Source organism: Poecilia mexicana, unplaced genomic scaffold (assembly GCF_051168715.1).
Source record: "Poecilia mexicana isolate PSO_F unplaced genomic scaffold, ASM5116871v1 scaffold_2, whole genome shotgun sequence".
Taxonomy (NCBI): domain Eukaryota; kingdom Metazoa; phylum Chordata; class Actinopteri; order Cyprinodontiformes; family Poeciliidae; genus Poecilia; species Poecilia mexicana.
The window spans coordinates 25,344,401-25,363,919 of NW_028263371.1; the positions used below are offsets into that span (position 1 = coordinate 25,344,401).

The 19,519-nt window shown below is 38.1% G+C and overlaps 1 protein-coding gene across 3 annotated transcripts in view; it reads right to left on the reverse strand.

The window, feature by feature from the left end:
- nid2a (nidogen 2a (osteonidogen)) overlaps positions 1–16,596 on the reverse strand; it is a 48,162-nt gene extending 31,566 nt beyond the window's left edge. For all 3 annotated transcript variants that reach the window (XM_088013240.1, XM_015008383.2, XM_088013236.1), the window contains exons 1-8: positions 16,311–16,596; positions 15,071–15,256; positions 14,776–14,892; positions 6,219–6,320; positions 5,976–6,115; positions 5,140–5,272; positions 4,810–5,058; positions 3,802–3,913 (exon numbers count right to left, since the gene is read on the reverse strand). In XM_088013240.1, the coding sequence (XP_087869366.1) occupies positions 3,802–3,913; positions 4,810–5,058; positions 5,140–5,272; positions 5,976–6,115; positions 6,219–6,320; positions 14,776–14,892; positions 15,071–15,256; positions 16,311–16,520 (1,249 nt within the window). In that variant the 5' untranslated portion in view covers positions 16,521–16,596. The remainder of the gene's footprint in view (positions 1–3,801; positions 3,914–4,809; positions 5,059–5,139; positions 5,273–5,975; positions 6,116–6,218; positions 6,321–14,775; positions 14,893–15,070; positions 15,257–16,310) is intronic.
- Between the last annotated feature and the right edge of the window lie 2,923 nt (positions 16,597–19,519).

The window sequence follows — 19,519 nt, forward strand, 5'->3', positions numbered from 1 at the left end:
TGTATTGCTAAATGCGACAGTGCAGTCGTGTCTATGTTAGCTTTAGCGTCATATTTGTTATCTTGATTACGACATTTATAATTGCTCTGGCTTAAAAGACAGAATTGGAGGAAAACAAATTGGACATAGCTGGTATTCATGCATGGAAATCCAGGCAGGATGTGTGGATGGGATCTGGGGAAATATGTAGACATACACAAACATATGTCGAAGCGCTTCTTGGACAGAAACCAGCTGCTGCAGTCCCACCTCCCACTGCTTTCTGCTCGTGAGGACACGTGTTGCAAAAACCGTTTTCTGCTTCGCTTAGCGACACAATTAAACGGTTCAGATCACCAACGAGACAAACAATCTAACCTTCACAGCTCAGTTTTATCCCCAAATCAATCACAAGAGCTTGGAAAGGCTAAACAATCTGAGGTTTCAATTTTTCAATACAAGAAGTGAAGCAAACTGTTTGTAAGTTATCTGGAAACAAGGAAAATGTAGCAACCTGCAAAATGGAGTAAACAGGTTTCTTGGAAGCCATGTTGGAAGTTTCCAAAAGTCGGGTAAAACTAAAAGTGACAAACTTTACTCAGTACTTCCAAGTGACTGTTTTCCTTTCTTTTCTTTCTTTGTAACAGCGCACGCACATCTGCTGTGGTGCAGGAGAAATCAAACTTTAAACCTTTGAAAAATGATCATCTTTAAATTCTTAATGTTATTTTTTAGGGGTGTTTATTGGCGGAGCGGGTGTGTCCCTGTTTTTATTTTCTTCCTGGCGAACATGTGAGTTGATTTTAAGACAAAACAGTCAGACAAACAAATCTTCGTGTTAGAACGGCCTAGTAAAAGTCCAGATTAAATCCAGCTGGGAGTTTATGACTAAAAAGTGATTCTCAATCTCTCCATTCACTAATTAGAAGCAGTTTTGTAAAGAAAAATGGAGAAAATCTCTAAATGTGCAAAGATTGACACAGGAGGGATGACAAATATGCAGTTCTTACTTTTCAGAATTTTATTTGCAAAAACTTTTAAAAGTAATATTTAATTCTCTGGAACTTTATCTTGTAAAGTTACAATATATGCAGAAAAACCTTTAGTTTAGTAATGTGTTTTTTTTCTCTGTTTTGTCTCATCTTATGACTTCTGGTTGGTTTTCTTATTTCCTCAGATAAAATATATCTAAAATATCTACAATAAGAACAACAGAAAGAAACAAAAAACTCAGTTTTCTTGTAATTTAAGGTAAAATCTTTTCTGAGAAGATCCTGAATTATTCTCTCGTTGAAGCTAAGTGACTTCATGAGTTTCGACCCACACAGACTCGTTAAACCTTATGTAACCAGGTTGACTGAAAACATTTTCTGTTTATGACTAAATCCTTGGAGAGCAGTAGCAAAGGAGGGAGTGCTGAACACACACACACACACACACACACACGTGCACACACACACACACACACACACACACACCAGGAGTCGCGCTGCACAACGGCTGTATTGTACTGCTAGCTGCAGAGTAGCTCCGCCGCAGAAAGCAGGGGTAGAGTTACCCTCCTGCTTCTCACTGTTCCTCCATATTGGCTCATATTTGATACATACTGTCACTGCTGAACACAAAAATAAACTTTTAACAGATTTAGAGGGAATTTTAAGAGTTAAACCAACACAAAGTAGTGTTTAAGTATGACTGGAGAGGAAAATATAAATGGTTTTAAACCGGTTTTATAATAATAATAAAAAAATCTGAAAAGTGTGGTGTGCATATGTATTCAACCCTCCATGTTGAACAGCAGGTGGTTTAATTTTCCTTCACACTCAGTGTGTTATACGTAAACCATAAAGTCTTTTATTAAATTTATAAATAGTTTTGAAAATCACCCCAATTAAAGCTGCAGTAAAATGACAAACTAGGGAAGAAATTCACCAGATGTGAACACTGTAAATCTACAAAACCAAATTCAAAAAAGTTTTTTAAAACACAAGAAAACATACATCTCTTATTTTTAAATTTGATTTGAATATATATTTAAAGTATAAGTAGAGTAAGTGTAAATAAATAAACATAGACGAATCTAACAAACAGTAACAACAAAAAAGGATATATAAAGAAAACATTTTTAAGAGACATGTGTTTCTGGTTGTGTTAAATCACTTTCCCTCTTAGCTGCACTTATTGAGCAGCAACAGGATCAGAGCTACTGCAGGGCTGCAGTCTATTACCGCAGTAATGCGACTCCCATTTTCAATGGGGGAAAGATCTGAAACTCGGTTAATTCAGCTATTTGTTTAGCATCATTTCACAACAAAAGTCATCTGGTTCACTGTGGGATTGCTTCCCAGGCAACACACACTCCTCATGGAGCCTCATTGTTGAAAGCTGCTCTGGATTTGTTCTGATGAAATACCAGGAATCTGCAACACATGGCGCTACAGAGATAAATTTTATGAGATATATAAGGAATTCGGCTAACTGATGGCTTATTGAATCCAAATTTAGTTTCTTTTCTTTCCCAAAAGAAGCTGAAAATGCAGATTATATTTTTCTAGTTTCTAGCTTACAAAAAGAAAAAAAAAGATTTTAGTTATAAAGGTATAAATTGGTGTCCAATTTCTATAGAAATGTAATTTTTTTTGTCAATGTAAAATAACAAAACTGTTTAGAAACCAATGATTTTTACACAAATATTAAAAATCTACAAAGAAATCAACTGGAATGATATGATTTTTTGCTACCAAGTCTTGCTAACACAAACACTCTTCAGTGAGGAAGTTGTTACTGTGGGAAGAATAGATGAATTTAACTATTTTCCATAAAATAAAAATGTATATTTTTACATATTTGTTGTATGATGTGACAGTATGATATTAAACAGATAATCTGTGAAAGAAATCAAGCTCCTCGGATCAGTGCTAACTTGAAACAACCAATCAGAGTCAGGAGACGAGTCCTAGCGCTGTCAATCACCCCCTCTGTAGCTAGCAGAGTTTGTTGTGAATGCTAAGGCTAGTTAGCATGCCCACCAATGACAGCGGATAAATGGCTAGTTGTTTCTCCTTTATTAGCTCATTTAGCACAGCGTAAATGAGATTGATGGACAGCGGTAAGACCCTCCCCCTTGCTGTGATTGGTTGTTTTTCGTTGGGAGCGCAGCATTTCTTTAGACGGCAATAGTAGCTTACGGAAGAGATGGAGGAGATTTTCACAGACTATTTGTCTCATATTAAACCGTTGTGACATGGTGACAGTTTTAACAAATATGTAAAAAAAAAAAAAAAAAAAAAAAAGATTTTTTTATGCAAAAGTGACATACTGCACCTTTAAAAAGAGAATAGCAGCATCTCAGCTAAAATATTTTTAGCTAGATTTTCTAGCTAATTTAATCGCTGTAAAATCTTGCTCCTAATATAAATAATTAATGAGAACTTACAGCATGAAGACTGGGCAATTCTTACTGCTACTGTATTATAATTCATAAAGAAAAAACAGCAAATAGTTACATTTGAAATTAGCAACCCAAAGAAAATCAGAAGTTAGCTACAAAATCCTATAAGTTGCAGTTTTAAGCAAACAATGTAGGGAACGACTTTTCATGCTTGAAAAGACCAAATCTTTGGTGGATTATCTTTTTATAATCTAATCACTAGTCATTCAATTTCTATGAGGATTTTGGATCTAATTTACCAAACTAAAAATATTTTTATTTTAGAAAGAGAAAGCCCACACCTATAACTCCCTACCTATTTTTCCCATGCTATTCTTAGCATGATGTTAGCCAGTAAACAAAAACAGATCCAGGTGTGGTTTGCCTCTCACCTCCTGTGTCAAAGTCAACATCATCTTCATCCACGCTGACGACATGACCTCCAGGGGAGAGGGGCGGGTTGCTTCTCAGAGGGGGGTAGACGTCCAACACCTCCAAAGGAAGCTGCAGAACGAGAGAATAAAAGTTGATCAACTCACAAAATCTCCAGAAATCTATGAGGAGGGAAAACGTTGTACCGACTGTACAGGAGGCAGAATCAGTTTTGTTGACAACAACATTCCCCACAGCCGCAGAATGTGGAGGAAAGCCACTACAGCTTTAAACTGCCCTAAAAACTATTTGGATTTCTGTCTCTAAGTTCCCTGAAGTGAGAGAAGAGACAGGAAAAGACTAGAAAGAAATTAGGCTTCTCAGCTCCTTAGAAGGTTTATGTCAAGAGTTTGTTCATCCTATTTGCATGAATCAAGGGAATGAAGGAATGATCCACTTTTTCACCTTCCAATACCGATATCTGAGGTTTAGCATCGTCTGATATCGATCTGATACAGTAAAACAACTGAACTGACTTAAAATGTTAATTTTTTAAACACAGACATAAATGTAATGAATAACAAACTTATTGTTAATAAATCTGCACTTAAATACACTAATACTGTCACAAGCTTGATCAAACATATAAAAACAACTTTAATTTGTTCAGTCAGTGCAATTAGGAGAATAACAGAGGATGTAAAATCAATAATAAAGGCTGGCAAAAACAATACGTTGACTATCTTGGTCAAACTAAACAAATCTTCCAGAAAATTAAGTTAGGAATAAATAATAAAGGATGATGTCGCTCAGAGAATGAAGCATAGAATTAGACTGAATAGATCTACCCAAAAGATCAGACACATTGTCACCGATATCCGATCTAGAATTTGTTCCAAAATCTGGACCGATACAGATACAAGTATCGGATCGGTGCGTCTCTACTGATTACAAGAAGGAAAGTAAGAGGAAGACGATTGAATGACGGAGAGTTATTTGAAGCAACGACTTAAGGATAAACTTGTTACCTGTGGTTGCTGTTCCTCGACCCGCTGAGTGCCCCCTTCAGGAACCGTCAGTGGAAACCCAGGTGGAGCATACTGCCTTTCTACCGGCTCCAAGGTCAATGGCACGTCTTCTCTGCTGTACGATAACTGACGATCGGAGTCTTCCGATCGAGGATTTGGAGAGTCGGGACTTCCAGCAGCATCCACTTCCTCTTGGCTCTCTGGCTCAAAGTTGTAATCATCAAACTCATATTCGGGAGTGGTTGAGTCCTTGGAAAGAGAGCAAATGAAGACTTCAGAACGATGAGATGAGAGACCTGAACATTGGACGGCACAACAAACTATTATTACCAGGTAGAGGCCGTAACCAGCAGTAGGGGGGACAGCAAGGAGACCACCAATGGATGCAGGAATGATCTCTTGAAAAGAAAACCGTTTTCCAGTGTGGAAAAGCCAAACACCTGGAACGCCAGTATTCCCAACCCTGGAGAATCAGATCAGGATTCATCAAGTACAATTGTCAAGTTTTTCCCATCAAGTAACAGTAACAATATTTTCTTTCTGATAAATCTACTTAATTTTCACATTGTTTGTTTTAATTTGGCATTAAGAGAATAGATGACAATAGTCCAATGATACCAGGGTTGAAAAGAGGAAACTACATCATCATGTGGAGCAAAAGTACAAATTAAAAAGTAAAAACATCAGACAATGCAGAACGAACTTTAAAATGCCTAGCCTAGCAACAGTGTTAGGTTTCTTGGTTGATAGCTAGCCTCGTCAGTGAACTGAGTTATTTATCTCAGCAAATACACCGAATATTTTAAAAGGTTTTCTGTTTTATTTGCTGTTTAATTTACAAGGTGAACAAGATTAGAAGTGTTAGCCAACTTATTTTTTAGCTTGTAGCCACCATTTTTCTCTCCATCTCAGTTGTATATGAGTTTGTTGTAAATATTTAAGAGGCTAACAGTGTAAAGTTTCTAAAATGTAACTTTTTTCTGATGTTCAGAACGATCCCTGTCATTTACATGATTGTTTATAATCTTGCAGGTTTCCCCAGTGTATTATAAGCCTGGCGGGCCACCAGGCTTTACCTGTGCAATCACTTAACTGTTTTTAAATCATATCGTCCATGGCTGCCAAAGGTTGATGGTTTTAAGGGCTTGTAATCTAATTTTACTTACTGAGAAAGCCTTTTAACACTGTTTTCATCTTGGGCAACGCTATAAAAAGGTCCATCGGTTTTGGAGATGATGAGAAAAGAAACTTCTCCTCTACTGAAGCCAACTCTAGCAGGAAACTCTATCTCCACATTGTAGGACTCCTGGGAAAACAAATGGAAAACAAGTGATTTCAAACCAGTTTTAGCTGAAACAATACATACATACCGCATGTCTATAACACTGCAGATGACTCAGGAGGTTTACCTTGGGTCGCGTCCCATAAAAGTTGAGTCCATCTTCGGGATAAAGGAAGAGAACGTACGAGTCGGTTTCATCGTATCCAATCACAGTTTGGAACGTATTGACCTTCAGAGACACAATAAAGAAACACAAACTGAATAGGATTCAAACAGATGTTAGTGTAAGATGTGACTTTATTTATAAAGTCGTACTTCACATATTATTCCTCAGTAGGAAGCAACAGACGTAGATAAAGTCTGTAGCCACCTTCAGTATCTCTACTTCATGCAGCTTCACCATCATTATCTTCCATTTGCTCCCTACTTTCCCTACAGATCACAGTGTCGTCTGCAAACAACGTAATCATCCCTTTGTGATTATACTGGTTTAAAGGGGTTTGTTTTGGAGTTAATATGGAAATAATCTCTCTAAACAGAGATTCATTATTACAATGTAAATCTTGTATTTTATGAAATTGTAACAATCCCATACCAGGTCGTGCTGCTATCTGCTGTACCCCAAGTGACAAGGCCGCCTCCTCTGCTTCAAACACTCACCTCTAATGTTTAATCTTCTCACTTCTCCTCCCCCCTTCCTCTCTCATCTCCTGTTTCGCTGTGTATTGTAGGCTTCTCACCCCTCTTTCCGCTCCTTACACCCACCACAACCATTTGTTGATCTGCCTTTCTAAACATTTAATCTATACGGACCGACGCATGAGGAAACGTGGGCCACTCTGCCTACTACAAACCACACTACAAACACTCAGATTTTATGAATGAGGGAAACACTTTGAGCAACCCTACGCTGTTTTTCTTTGGCGCTGTTCCTGGTTACCTGCATGCACATTGACACAGACAAACAGAAACCGATGTATATACAACACCGCTGGTGCTGACCACCCCCGGCCCAGATGTTGAGCTCCCCAGCTGTCTCCCTCTGAGTCTGACCGTCCTTCAGGGTGCTGTTACAGCTTGGAAACCAGATCTCATTAGACAAAGAGCCACAGGGCGCAAACAAACACAGATGTCCCTTTGCTTATAGTCATCTCATGTGAATGTATGTGGGCCTGCTCCTAATTGTTTACATCAACATCTTAAACCTGTCTTGTTGTTTGTAGGAGGGGGAGGACTTTGTACTGTCCAGACTCTTTCTAATTAGCGAGGAACAGGAATTCTTTAGACAGTTTTTTTGTTTAAACAGTGCAATTAAATGTAAGTATTCAAGGCAATTAAGAGATGGGTACAAAAAGGTGGTTGGGGTGCATATTTGTGTGTTTCCCCCTTGTATTAAGGGGCTCTGGAAGGAGAACCTTTCAAAGGCGAGAGGAAAAGGTTTAGTAAATCAGAGAAAAAGGAAGTATACTATAATCTATAGCCTAAAGTATTGGCTCAATCACCTCTTTAAAGCATTGAATTCAGATATTCCAATCACCTCTGTGGCCACAGATGTACAAAAAAATCCAGAAACTAGGACTGCAGACTACTTTCCAAAGGAATGGTCTACTCTCAGGAGGTCAAGAAAGTCCAGGATTGTACCTTGTGATTTTTTTCTTCTCACTACTAAATAACCCATATTCAAATGTTAGTGGTATTATAACAAAGTGGAAATGATTGGAAATGACACCAACGCAGCCAAAGCGATCGAGGATCTCCATTCAACCCTTACGTCCCCAAGTGCAATGCAGTGCGTCTGGTGACGTGGTGTGATGTTTTAGTGGAACATGTTTCCATGCTGCCATTGGAAACATGTTCTCTGCTGTTCTGTAGAGTGGTGAATGTTGCTTCTCTGTCTGGCGATCCACAGGATGAGTCTTCTTTTGGCAACGGCCAGAAGGACACTTGCCTAACCGCACTGTGTCCAGAGTAACATCTAGTAAAGGGATTGAGGGTCTGTTTTTTCGGGAGCTACATCTCTTCCCATTGGTTCCATTGAAATGAATACCAATGTATTTTGGATAATATGATGATAAACACCAGTACACAAACTAAGGTTTTTGTAAAATCATGGATGAGTGAGTCTGGTGTGGAAGAACTTCACCGGAAACCCCATCTTAGATGAGCAGAGCCTATTAAAGGTTGTCCAACACATTATGGGTTAAGAATCCATTAAGTTATGTTGCGACCTAATACTTTCATAGTGTAGATCTGCTTAAGTTGGGGAACAACAAGCAGACAGTCGTCAGCAGGGAAGGCTAAGGGGGAAACGGATATTGAAGTTTGGACACTTGATCACAATGAAGAGCCAAATACCTCCAGCACTAAACAGTTTGAATGTAAAGATAATCCTCTTCCTGGGTTGGCTTTATTGCTGTTTGCCTTGTGTTTGGCCTAAGACCTTCTCCTTATGGAGCATGGTCAAAACGACTCCACTAGAAGACGCCCAGAGGGCATGCAAAGCATACTTAAGGATAACATCAGTCTCTTTAGAGGCAGATAAATAACAATTTTACTCTATGACATGATATCAATCCCATTTCCAACATAATTTTTTTCATAGTTACACAAAGTTTAAACCCATTGGTGAATGTTGAAACAAACAAATACTAGCTCATCCTCCACTCAGCTCTCACATCACTACAACAAACTGGGAAGGAACGAAAGTACATTTCCACCACCATCCATTTGTCTCATGTGGAGCAGGACAGCAGAAAACTGGCACATCTAGTTCCACTTTCTGGACTCTCTAAAGGTTTGGTTAAAGAGTTTGGGGGGTGGATGAACTGGAGGGAAACGGTGTAGATCTGCTAAGTTTAGGGAACAACAAACTGAACATCTTCTGGCAAGAACACCAAGGGAGTCAACAGCTACTTGAGTTTATGTATGATGAAGAAAACCCAAATACCTCTTTTGAAAAAATGTTTGAGCTTTTCTCTCCCCACACACATAGTCACATTCAATAAATTAGAGCAGATATGTTCCTATGAGTTTCGTTTGTCCTTTAAGCAGGTATTGATTTGTCTTTACCGTTGGGAATGGGAGGATACAAAAGCACTAAGTAAATGTTGAATTCACTTGGAATGTCTTCTCTGTGTGACTAAACATTGTGTTAATGTTGTTACAATCACTAATGACTAATGCTCTAATCTTCAGTTCGCTCCACCTACTACAGTATATTGGGAAAGGCCCATTTTGTTATGTCTTCCTCCCAATCCCGCCTCTATCTGTTTGGTTATTTGCCAAATGCTTGTGCTGTTTCACTGCCTTGGCAAAGACCTCTCGGTGTTCTTTACAGACTCACAGCTGGAAGAAAACAAATTACAGCCAACAGAGATGAAAGGCTTTCAGAAATTGTAGCTCAACACTCAACCTTCCTGCAGACATTCCCGCACACCTTTTTCTTTTTTAAAACAGGGTGCTGACACTGGTGGTGCTGACCAAAGACAAAGACAGACATAAATTACTGCAAACCTTCTGCTGCTGCTTTTCTTTTCGGGGAGATTATAGATGATTTATGTTATGTGGGTTGCGTTGTCTGCCTGATTGCTGTCCGGACGTCCCGGTAAATAATTACAATGTCTGCATTAGATTTGAATCACACAGCTTCATGTAGTGTGTTCTGTTCTGCAACATGTGCTTCACATGTTTCACATTACACGTAACAAACCGCAGAGCGTCACAGTCTTTAATTTAAACAACCCAAGACCTCTGTGTTAATCAGAGTTGATATAAAGGGCTTTATTTAAAACTTTATTTGGCTCACTAACTAACTTTATGAATACTTTGCGATAATATTCACACAACTAGAGCTTTTAAATGTTTGTCACGTTAAGAAAAAAGATTGATACATTGATTTTAACATGCTTTACATTAACACCTTAAGGCCTAAGTCTCAAATCTCCGTCTGGATATTTTCTCTTATTTTATTTGTATGGAGTTCTGTAAATGTCCTGTTAGTAAATATATTTGCCCGTTTATCCAGAACATTCTACATTTAGCAGTTATTTAAAGTCTATTGAAAGAGTTTTTCACCACATTAAAATAACAATAACCTGATAATGGCTGGAAAGCGCAACGTCTCCCCTTTCAGAAACCGTTGGTATTTTTCAGATAGCGCAAAGTATCGCGGAGTTACGGTACTGCAAATCTGGCTTGCAAAAACTGCTGACAACTCTGAAAACGTGTCTACAAATTACTTAAGATGCTTCTGGTATCGCTGTAAATGTTATATAATCTCTCTTTTTGTCTTTTTTTGTGTCTCTTCGGCCGACACATTCGACTGAATAGCTAAAAACATAAAAAGTGCAGCATAGATGTATACAACCCAATTTATTCCAATACTTCTAAACAAAATCCAGTCCTTAAGAAGGCACCATATTAGTAAACAGAATCCAGATTGATGGACTTAAACAATGAACAAAACCTGTTAGGCACAAACAGAAGACTGGAATGATAGATTATGTGTTAGAATGGTCCAGTCAAAGTCAAAGGCAAGACTTTAAAATCTGCCTGAGTTTGGACCACGTGCCAAAGAAAAATGGGAAAAAACTGGAGTCTCTAAATGCAAAACTGGCAGAGAAGCATCCCAAATTACTTGCATCTATAACCGCAGCAGCATTAACTCTTTTAAAAACCATCATTTAGTAAAGGTAGCATGCTAACTGCTGAAAATACCTCCAAAGAAACCCATTTGCGTAATTACATAGAAGCGCTGCATTTCGGCGCTGTAGTCTTGCACAAATTGAAGTCAGAGGTATGTGTAGTGTGGTTAGCCTGGAGCATAATGTGGAAAAGAGGTCAGGATCCATGTTCTACATGTGTGTTTTTGGTTGCTGGTGTTTCAGCCCGTTAACCACAGAGCAGCTGCAAACAGGCAGAGACGCAGACAGCAGCTGTGGTCCGGTTGCCAGTATCACCAGCGTGGCTGCAGCGTGGGAACTGGCAACACAGGCACACACATTAACACACACCGCCGCACTGATTTCTGGTCAGGAACTGTCCACTCAATGCTCCACTCATGTCTTATAAACTTTTGTGTCTGAGTTTATAAACGTTTGGATTGACTGAAGAACATTTCCAGATTATATTCTGGTTTGTTGAGAGAAAAAAACATATTTTTTCAGACTGGTTTCCAGATTTAATGTCGTTTTTGTCATCCTCACCTCTTAAAAAACTGAAAATCTCAAAGGGTCCCACTGCATGTGGTCAGAATAACATGGTGTTAAAGTTGAAGAGTGGTCAGAACACGCTTTGAGGCTGAATGAACATAATCCAAGAAGAACCCCCAGTCGTCACAGCTGGAGGGCCTCAGAAACAACAAATCATATTCCTGAAACGCTTCCTATGGTGCTAAAGCGAAAACCAAGTTGAATTTTCCACTTGCAGCTCTCATGTGAGGAAGACGGGAAAACTAAAGGGACATTCCGTATGAAATGATCGGCTTAAAACCCTCTTAAGTAGAAATCCTAAGTTTCTATTCATATGGAAGAATTTTCACCCATTCTTTGCTGAATTCCTTCAAGTCGGCCACTAAATTTAAGGGTTTTTCTCACCATCTCAGTCAGATTTAAGTCTGTACTTTAACTAGGTCACTCCAAAACCGTAATTTATTGGGGATGGCGGGACAGTCTCCTTCAGGATTTTCACCAATAACAGAAAACATAATAGTCCCTGTTGGTACATTGTTTGTTTTATGAAATGCTGTGTTTGTTTTATTCTAGATGCAATGAGACAAAAGTGAATACAGACTTTAAATATATTATTTACATATTATTTAGTAGTTTTAGCTGCATTTCTCCAGTTCTCTTCAATATTACCACAGGTGTGATGAAAATCACCTCTTTTTCATTCTTTAATAAACAGAAATCTCCTGACTAAGCTCAAGTGATAGAGGACATTCCCTGGAAAGGTAAGTAATGCATCTGTTAGATTATTTTGGGGTAGATTAGTTGGTTTTTATGAAACTTTTGGAGTGATTATCAATATGATTTAATAATACATAAAGGTGAAGCTACGTTTATTGCATAAAGACTGGAAGTACTTACAGATACACTGCAGCTAAGATGGTTAAAGTGGTGAAAGAAATCGCTAACACTGCTCCATTAACACATTCGTTAAAATAAAGTAGGCATTAGCCGATCTATTTCCCACTTCCTGGTTTTTAAGCTAAGTTAAGCTAACCTAAATTAAGCTAAATTAAGATAAGTTAAATAGCATCTGCTAGCTTAAAATCCATGTTTTGATCAAACTTTTACCTTTTAAACTACACTTCTGATCATTATTTTCTGGTCAATATTATTCGAAGCAGAATTACAAAGATTAAAACTGAAGGTAGAATTCTGTAAATATTGATAAAAACAAAAATTGAAAGCTTTCCTGCATAAATCATTACCAAAGTAAGCAAACTTAATATACCAACGTCTTTGTGTTCAAATTGATAAATGTTATGCTAGTAGCATTTTTCTACATGTAAGTCAATCTATCTTTTTAAGAAAGAATGATGTGAATGGTGACTCTCTTGCTTTATTGGTCTTCATGTCTGTTATTTGTTTCCTTAAGCACTTCTTGTTTCCCGTCCAACTCCAGAACACTCCACAGTCTGGCCCCTCCCCCAAAACGCCATCCCATGACTTCTTATACACAACCTAAAAAACACACACTTCAGGTTAATCAGTTCACACACACACATACCATCCCAGCCCCCTTCCACTCCACCCTGCACCTCTGGCTAATGTCTTCAAAGGAAGAGGCTATCAGTCCAAAGGAGACACAGTGAAGCAGAGACACCAATCCGTTCCAAAAGGATGGACCCTTTAAACTACAAACTCCAGTAGATCAGGAGACTGATCCTGATTTAAAACATTGGCATCACTGCGGTCAAACCAAGCTCAAGGTACTGAGCAAAGTCCTAAAGTGCTTCATAATTGTTTCAATATTTGGCTTTTGATCATGCAGCAAGATAGAAATAAATCTAAAAGAAAATATACAAGGAAAGCGAAGACAAAGAGCAACCACTGCTGAGAGGGTTGGACAGTCACAGAAAGATTCCTTGGGGGTTTTCCTTGAATCTGCCACTCCCTTCATCCCACCATCCCACAAGCTGCACACCAGGAACTACAAAGCAATGTTTGTTCAATCGATCACCTCAGTCTGCCTGGCTTTACTTGGAGACTTTCCCAGGGTTTAACCGAAGCAAAGTTTCTGATGCAGTTCAAGAAAACCTTTTCTAACAGGCCTGTAACTGTGACTTGCTTAAAATGAAGGGCCTATATTTTTCACAAACATGTAGTGACTCAGAAAGTATTGAAACTTTATGCTTTTCATTGAATTAGAGTTTTTTGTGATGGAAAGGAAGGATGAAAGATTCCCAGCTGTGGATCTGTGTAACTCCTCCAGAGTTACTATAGACATATTGAATGTTATTGATAAGTGATCGTCTGAACGCAGATAATTTAAATACCTGCTATGCAGATGATCTGTCAGAGATGGTGAGTGGGTCGTATTAAGTATTTGTTTTACTGAACCCAGTAAAATAAATCCACACCACATCTACATGTTAAGGTTTTCAAAGTCAAGCTAGCATAACTACTTCCGTCTCCCTAGCTATTAACCTGACCTGTGTAATGTGATACACTTGGACTTTATTGTTGACAATTAGTAGCAAAGCACTGTGTCCCGTTTCTTTCATATATCATGCTGTATATTTAAGATTTAGTGCGTTATGCTGGTAGGTTAGGTAGGCTAACAGCTAAAATCAATGGTATTCATCTTCGGTGAATAGGTTTTTGCCCTCCATTGGCACTTGTGCTGTACTCCTTTCTTGATTTACATAATCCCAACAAAATACATTACAAGTTGCTGTTTTAACGTGACAACGTGGATTTTCAAGGCATGAGTTGTGAAATACTGTAAATCCGGTCAACTAGCTTAAGCTTATATCTTGTGGAAAGGAATGAAACAGGTGCACAACATGCAGCTAGTTTAGCCCACGTACTGCACCATTCATCATGGGAGCAACAGCTGGAGCTGGGCACATCTGTCAAACAGCTCCTGCAGGGAAAACTTGGTTGTTTTATTTGTTGACCGTTCTAACCATATGGACATAAGACACATACTTTGTGCACTTACTATTCGTTGGTTTTAGAATTTGTTGAAGTATTGAAAGACTTTAGTGATGACTGTTGATGCATTTATTGGAACTTGCAAGGTAAACAAACATGACTCAAGTTGTAGCCTACAGCTAAACTCTTGACCCAGTTTCAGCAACTTATTTCCTCTCTACATTCCTCTCAAAACCCCCAAACTATATGAAACAATATTTCTAGAAACTTTATGAAGACTAGGTAACATACTGAGAGGGGAGACTTGGTCTATGCTTGAGTGGGTAAGGTTAGTGTGGGAACTGGAGGAAGGAGTAATGGGTTGGTAGGGCGGGGGACTCTTTGATGACACTTAAAGATGGCCTCTGACCCTTTAAAAAGGTTAAGAGGCAGATTAGGAGGGGAAAGGTGGGGGTTATGTACCTCCCACCTCAGGATTAGTTTGAACGAAACACGATTTACAGGAATTTGGGACTGTGTGTCTCCAGAACACCACCCCACTAGTAGGGGGTTGAATTTGGACAAAGGTTACGAGTGTTGTACCTTGTTGGTGGCGCCATTGGCTCGAGCTTGTTCTTCGTACGCAGCGACGTTTTCCCACGTTGCCACCACGGCATGCGTGGGAGTGAATTTTGCATCTGGGAAGCCCCGGTGAACCTCCTGGAGGTGTAAGATGAATGAACCAACGGATGAAGAAGGGAGAGAATGTCAAATGAACAAGGGAAGGACAATGAGATGCACTAATGGAGGATGAACCAAAAAGGGAAGAAGTCAAATCTGAAGCACGGTTTTTACATTTTTGAAGTTTGAAAACCAGACATCTTTAAAACCAACATACCTGAGCGAATCTGTTAAGTATGCTGGGCGTTTCAGTAACGCGGTAGTAAATGTTTCCTCGTCCTCCACTTGTGTCGATGTCGGCTAGGAATGGAGCCACAACAGGGAAGTCTGTAGGCAGACCATCATCAACATACTGCTTTTCCATTGGCAGATCCTGAGCCGAGACGATGCCATTGGTGGCCACCTAAACCAAGACATAAATCAAGCTTTGGTGTTAAAAAATGACTCCAAATAAACCCACATCCCCTATAACCCACTGGAACCCCCAGGAACCACATAATGAACCTCTTCATTGCCTCCCTAAACCACTGGAACAGCCCCAAGGATCCCCTGCCTGGACCTGATTATGTTTAGGAAACCAGCAAACCACATTTAAATGACTTTCAGTCTGATATTATCCGTGATGGCAGAGCATGACCAATAATTCCTGTGAAGTGTGATGCAAAGAAGTACAAAATGAACAGATTTAATCAGGAGAACGTTGAATGATTACTGCCCAGACTGACGAACTTTTACTTGAAACATCTCTGTTTAGTATTCACTTTATTAGGTACATCTGTTTAATTACTTAATGTTTCCAATTTAAACTGGTTTTTCAGATGACTTGCTGAAGTTCAAACTGAAGTTTGTTCACTAATGTTTTCAAAACAACCCTTGCAGAACAGCTACATTTATGAAGATTAAATCATTGTAAAAATTGAGAAAATGTATAATTTTCCTTCCACTTCGTTAAATAGACTTCATAACAGATGGTTTTGGCAACAGCCTGTTGTCGTTCATTCATTTTTTCATATTTTTATTCGCAAATTTAAAAATAAATTACAACACGATGGATTCTGTAGAGTTTGGAAAACCTTGTAGCCTGTTTCTTACCTTTTATTATTATTATTATTACAATTAGTAATAATAATTTTTTTATACAGGAAAATTTATTGAAACTTACAAGAGAGACCTGTTACATCGGCAAATGACATAAAAACAATAATAATAGCTTCCTTCACCTGCTTCGTTTATGATTGTTGAAGTACATTAATAATACTCTAATGTTAAAAAATGTATAAACAATTATAGCTAAACAGTAATTTTCTTTTCTTTTTTTTAAACATCTTTTTAGTGCATGAACTCTTTCCATGTTAAGGAGAATGACAGACTGGAGCAAATTTGCAAATGCATTGGAACAAATTAAGCTATCACAAGCTAAAAATGGAGGAAAAAACTAAAACTAAAAAGTGACTTACATAGAGCTGGGAAAAAGGGGAGTCAAAAAAGTAAAAGGGTCTCGGTAGGGTCAGCGCTCTGGATGTCTCATCGTCGCCCTCTGGTAAAATTAAATCTCCGTTCAAATCCCCGAAAGGGAACAGATCCGTCCTCCGGATGGCTGTGACCACACACACGGTGCAGCTCCAGCAGCACAGCAGAGCCGCGGTCAGCATCGCTCCTCTGTCCATGGGCAGGCCGAGCAGCTCTGGCAGCAGAAACGGCCGGACTCGGAGAGCGGAGCAGCGGAAAGGAGGAGAACCCCGCCGGGACCCAGCCGCTCCTGCCGGGGCGGGAGGGAGGAGCTTAGCCCCGCACTGATTGGTCACAGGCGGGCTGAGTGACACGCTGCGTCCCGGTGCTGGAGGTAACATCTGGCTCGAATTAAGAGAAAAGGACAAATGGAGCATTTTTAATCCGGATGTAACAATATCTGTTTCTCAGTGCTCATGAAGACATGTGATTCCGTAACTATCTTAATACACGCACAGTACTCGGTTCACTGAAAAACTATAAACTTTAAAAATATCTATATTTATGTTAACATATTACTAAGAAAGAAATCTTAAACTTTAATTTCTAATATTTATTTTTATTTATTCAGTTTAATCAAGGCAGCGACATCAACCTGGCTCATTTGTGCCATCTAGCGTCTGCACCGGTGTACTGCAGCCTCACTTTAAATCCCGTCCCACTCCTTAACATTTCTCCACATTTTGTCACGTTATAATCACAAACTTTACCCCATTTGGTAACACTTTATTTAAAAGGGTGTGAATAAACACGATATATGAAGAAGCCTTCCTATATCGTCTACAGTCTTCTTGTGAAGTGTCATTCAGTAAATAATAACTTTTAATGGGCTTTTAATGCAGTTATTTTGCATTAAAAGTATAATTATTAATTAATTATTTACCAAAATTTGCAAAGTTGACACTTTTAATTGACCTTTAATGTAACTTGTAGTGCAACTTTACATTAAAAGAGTCATTATTTACCACATAATGCAAAATTGAGACTTTTAATGGACTTTTAATGCAGTTATTTTGCATTAAAAGTATAATTATTTACCAAAATTTGCAAAGTTGACACTTTTAATTGACTTTTAATGTAACTTGTAGTGCAACTTTACATTAAAAGAGTCATTAATTACCACATAATGCAAAATTGACACTTTTAATGGACTTTCAATGCTGTTTTTAATGCAGCTTTGCATTAAAAGTTTCTTTATTTACCAAATAACACTTCATAACAATATAAACATTTACGAAGACTGCTTCATGTTCATAACAGGTGTTATGTCATGTTTATGACAGTGTCACCATACAGTTATACTCACACATTTGTGTTTAATTTATACACAGAATAAAAATCTCTTTATTGTCATTGTGCAAGAAAGTACAACAAATTAAAAAAAATAGCAACTCTCAAAGGCAGTGTAAATAAATAAATAACAAGTAAGTATATTTCAATAAATATACTAAATATAAAAACAGAGTATTTGTGAAAAGAAAACCTATTAGCAGCTTCAAAAGCAAAAAGTTATTCAATCCAGTCATACAGTCAGATTCCAAATCAAGTAAATACATTTCAACTTATCATAGTTATAAATAATAAACAAAAGGTTTCTTTGGAAAACAATAAAACAACCAAAAAGAAGGTAAATACTACAAAGTAAATGAGAATCATCATCTAAATGTTACATGTGCTTTATTACGATTTCATCTGATAGATCAACAAAAATTAATGCAAGGTGATTGTGAAGTTTAGGAAAAAAATATTTATGGTTTTCAATAAAAACAAATGCAGATTTAACTAATAACTGAAATGTGTAATTTCAGAGTTCATGACGTAATTACTCAAATAAACCTACAGGTGGCGCCAAAGGCAAGCTTAGACTCATCTTCCTTGCGGTTGAGCATGTTGAGTTAAACATACAGTATCGACTGTTCGCTCAATTAAACTTAACATGAAAACTAACACCCTGGATTATACGGAGGTGGCTGAAAACTGTGAATAATTCTGATACTACATTAGTCATGCTAAAAACGACGTGTGATTACCGGACGATGGCTGCCCACTTCTCAACGGAGACATTTGATATTCAATAAAATTCAAAGAACCCATCAATAATTCAGAATCAGCAGGGACTGAAATGTGTGCTGTAACAGAGGGAGTGGGGAAAACCAAGGACCTTAACGAGACACAGCAACCGAGGCAGGGAGAGCTGGGAAAAACGCAACAAGGAAGGGAAAAATAAAAGCTGCAGAGAAGGGGGAAATGGAAGAAAAGTGAAGGTAAAGGAAGTGAAATATGGTCCCATGTCACTGAGGTGAAAGAGGTGAAGGGAAGCGAATATGGAGAATATGGAGCAAAGGAAAAAGGAAACAGCGATGTGGATAAACAAGTTGAAAGATCGGGATTTTCCTCTTATATTTTTGAGATCTGAACCTGAACAATTAGAGTCATATAACTCTGACTTTATAATAATTCTAACAAACTTAGAATGCTTTCTAAATATATTCACAATTCTTCTCATTTTATTGTGATTTCGACTGTAAAGTGAAATGAAAATGATGCATTTACAATTGTGCAACTTGAAAATCTAAATTTTATACTTTTACAGAACCATCTTTTGCAAGTTTGTGCAGAAGAGAAGTCGACCCAAAGCATGATGCTGCCACCATAAAGGACAGTGTTTCTCAGATAATGTGCAAAATCTCTTTTTTAATTAGGAAAATCTGAGAAAACCTTGTATTATCTTCCACTTCTCAATTATTCCCTTTTTTTGTGTTGATTTATCATATAAAATCAAATCAAAATACATCATGATTGAGGTGAAAGCATGAAAAATATGGGATTATGAATACTTTTACAAGGCACTGAATATTCTAAGTAACTGAAAGTGGGCAAAACGAGAGCCGAAGAGAGACCAGGGATGATGAGACAAAATTACAGCAGAACCATTAGGGATTCATTAATGGGGCTGAATGAAAGCACTTTTGCAATTTAAAGGCTTTCAGAGAACATCACTTCCCTTTTCAAGACCAGACAGGCGTTTTTTCTACTCTTCCTAATAGGTAAAACGATGCGACAGCATTTCAATGCATTATGGAACACTTAATATGTTTTCACTAACACTGAGCAGATGTTTGTCTTCATGGCTGGCATCATGATGGCTGGCTGTTGT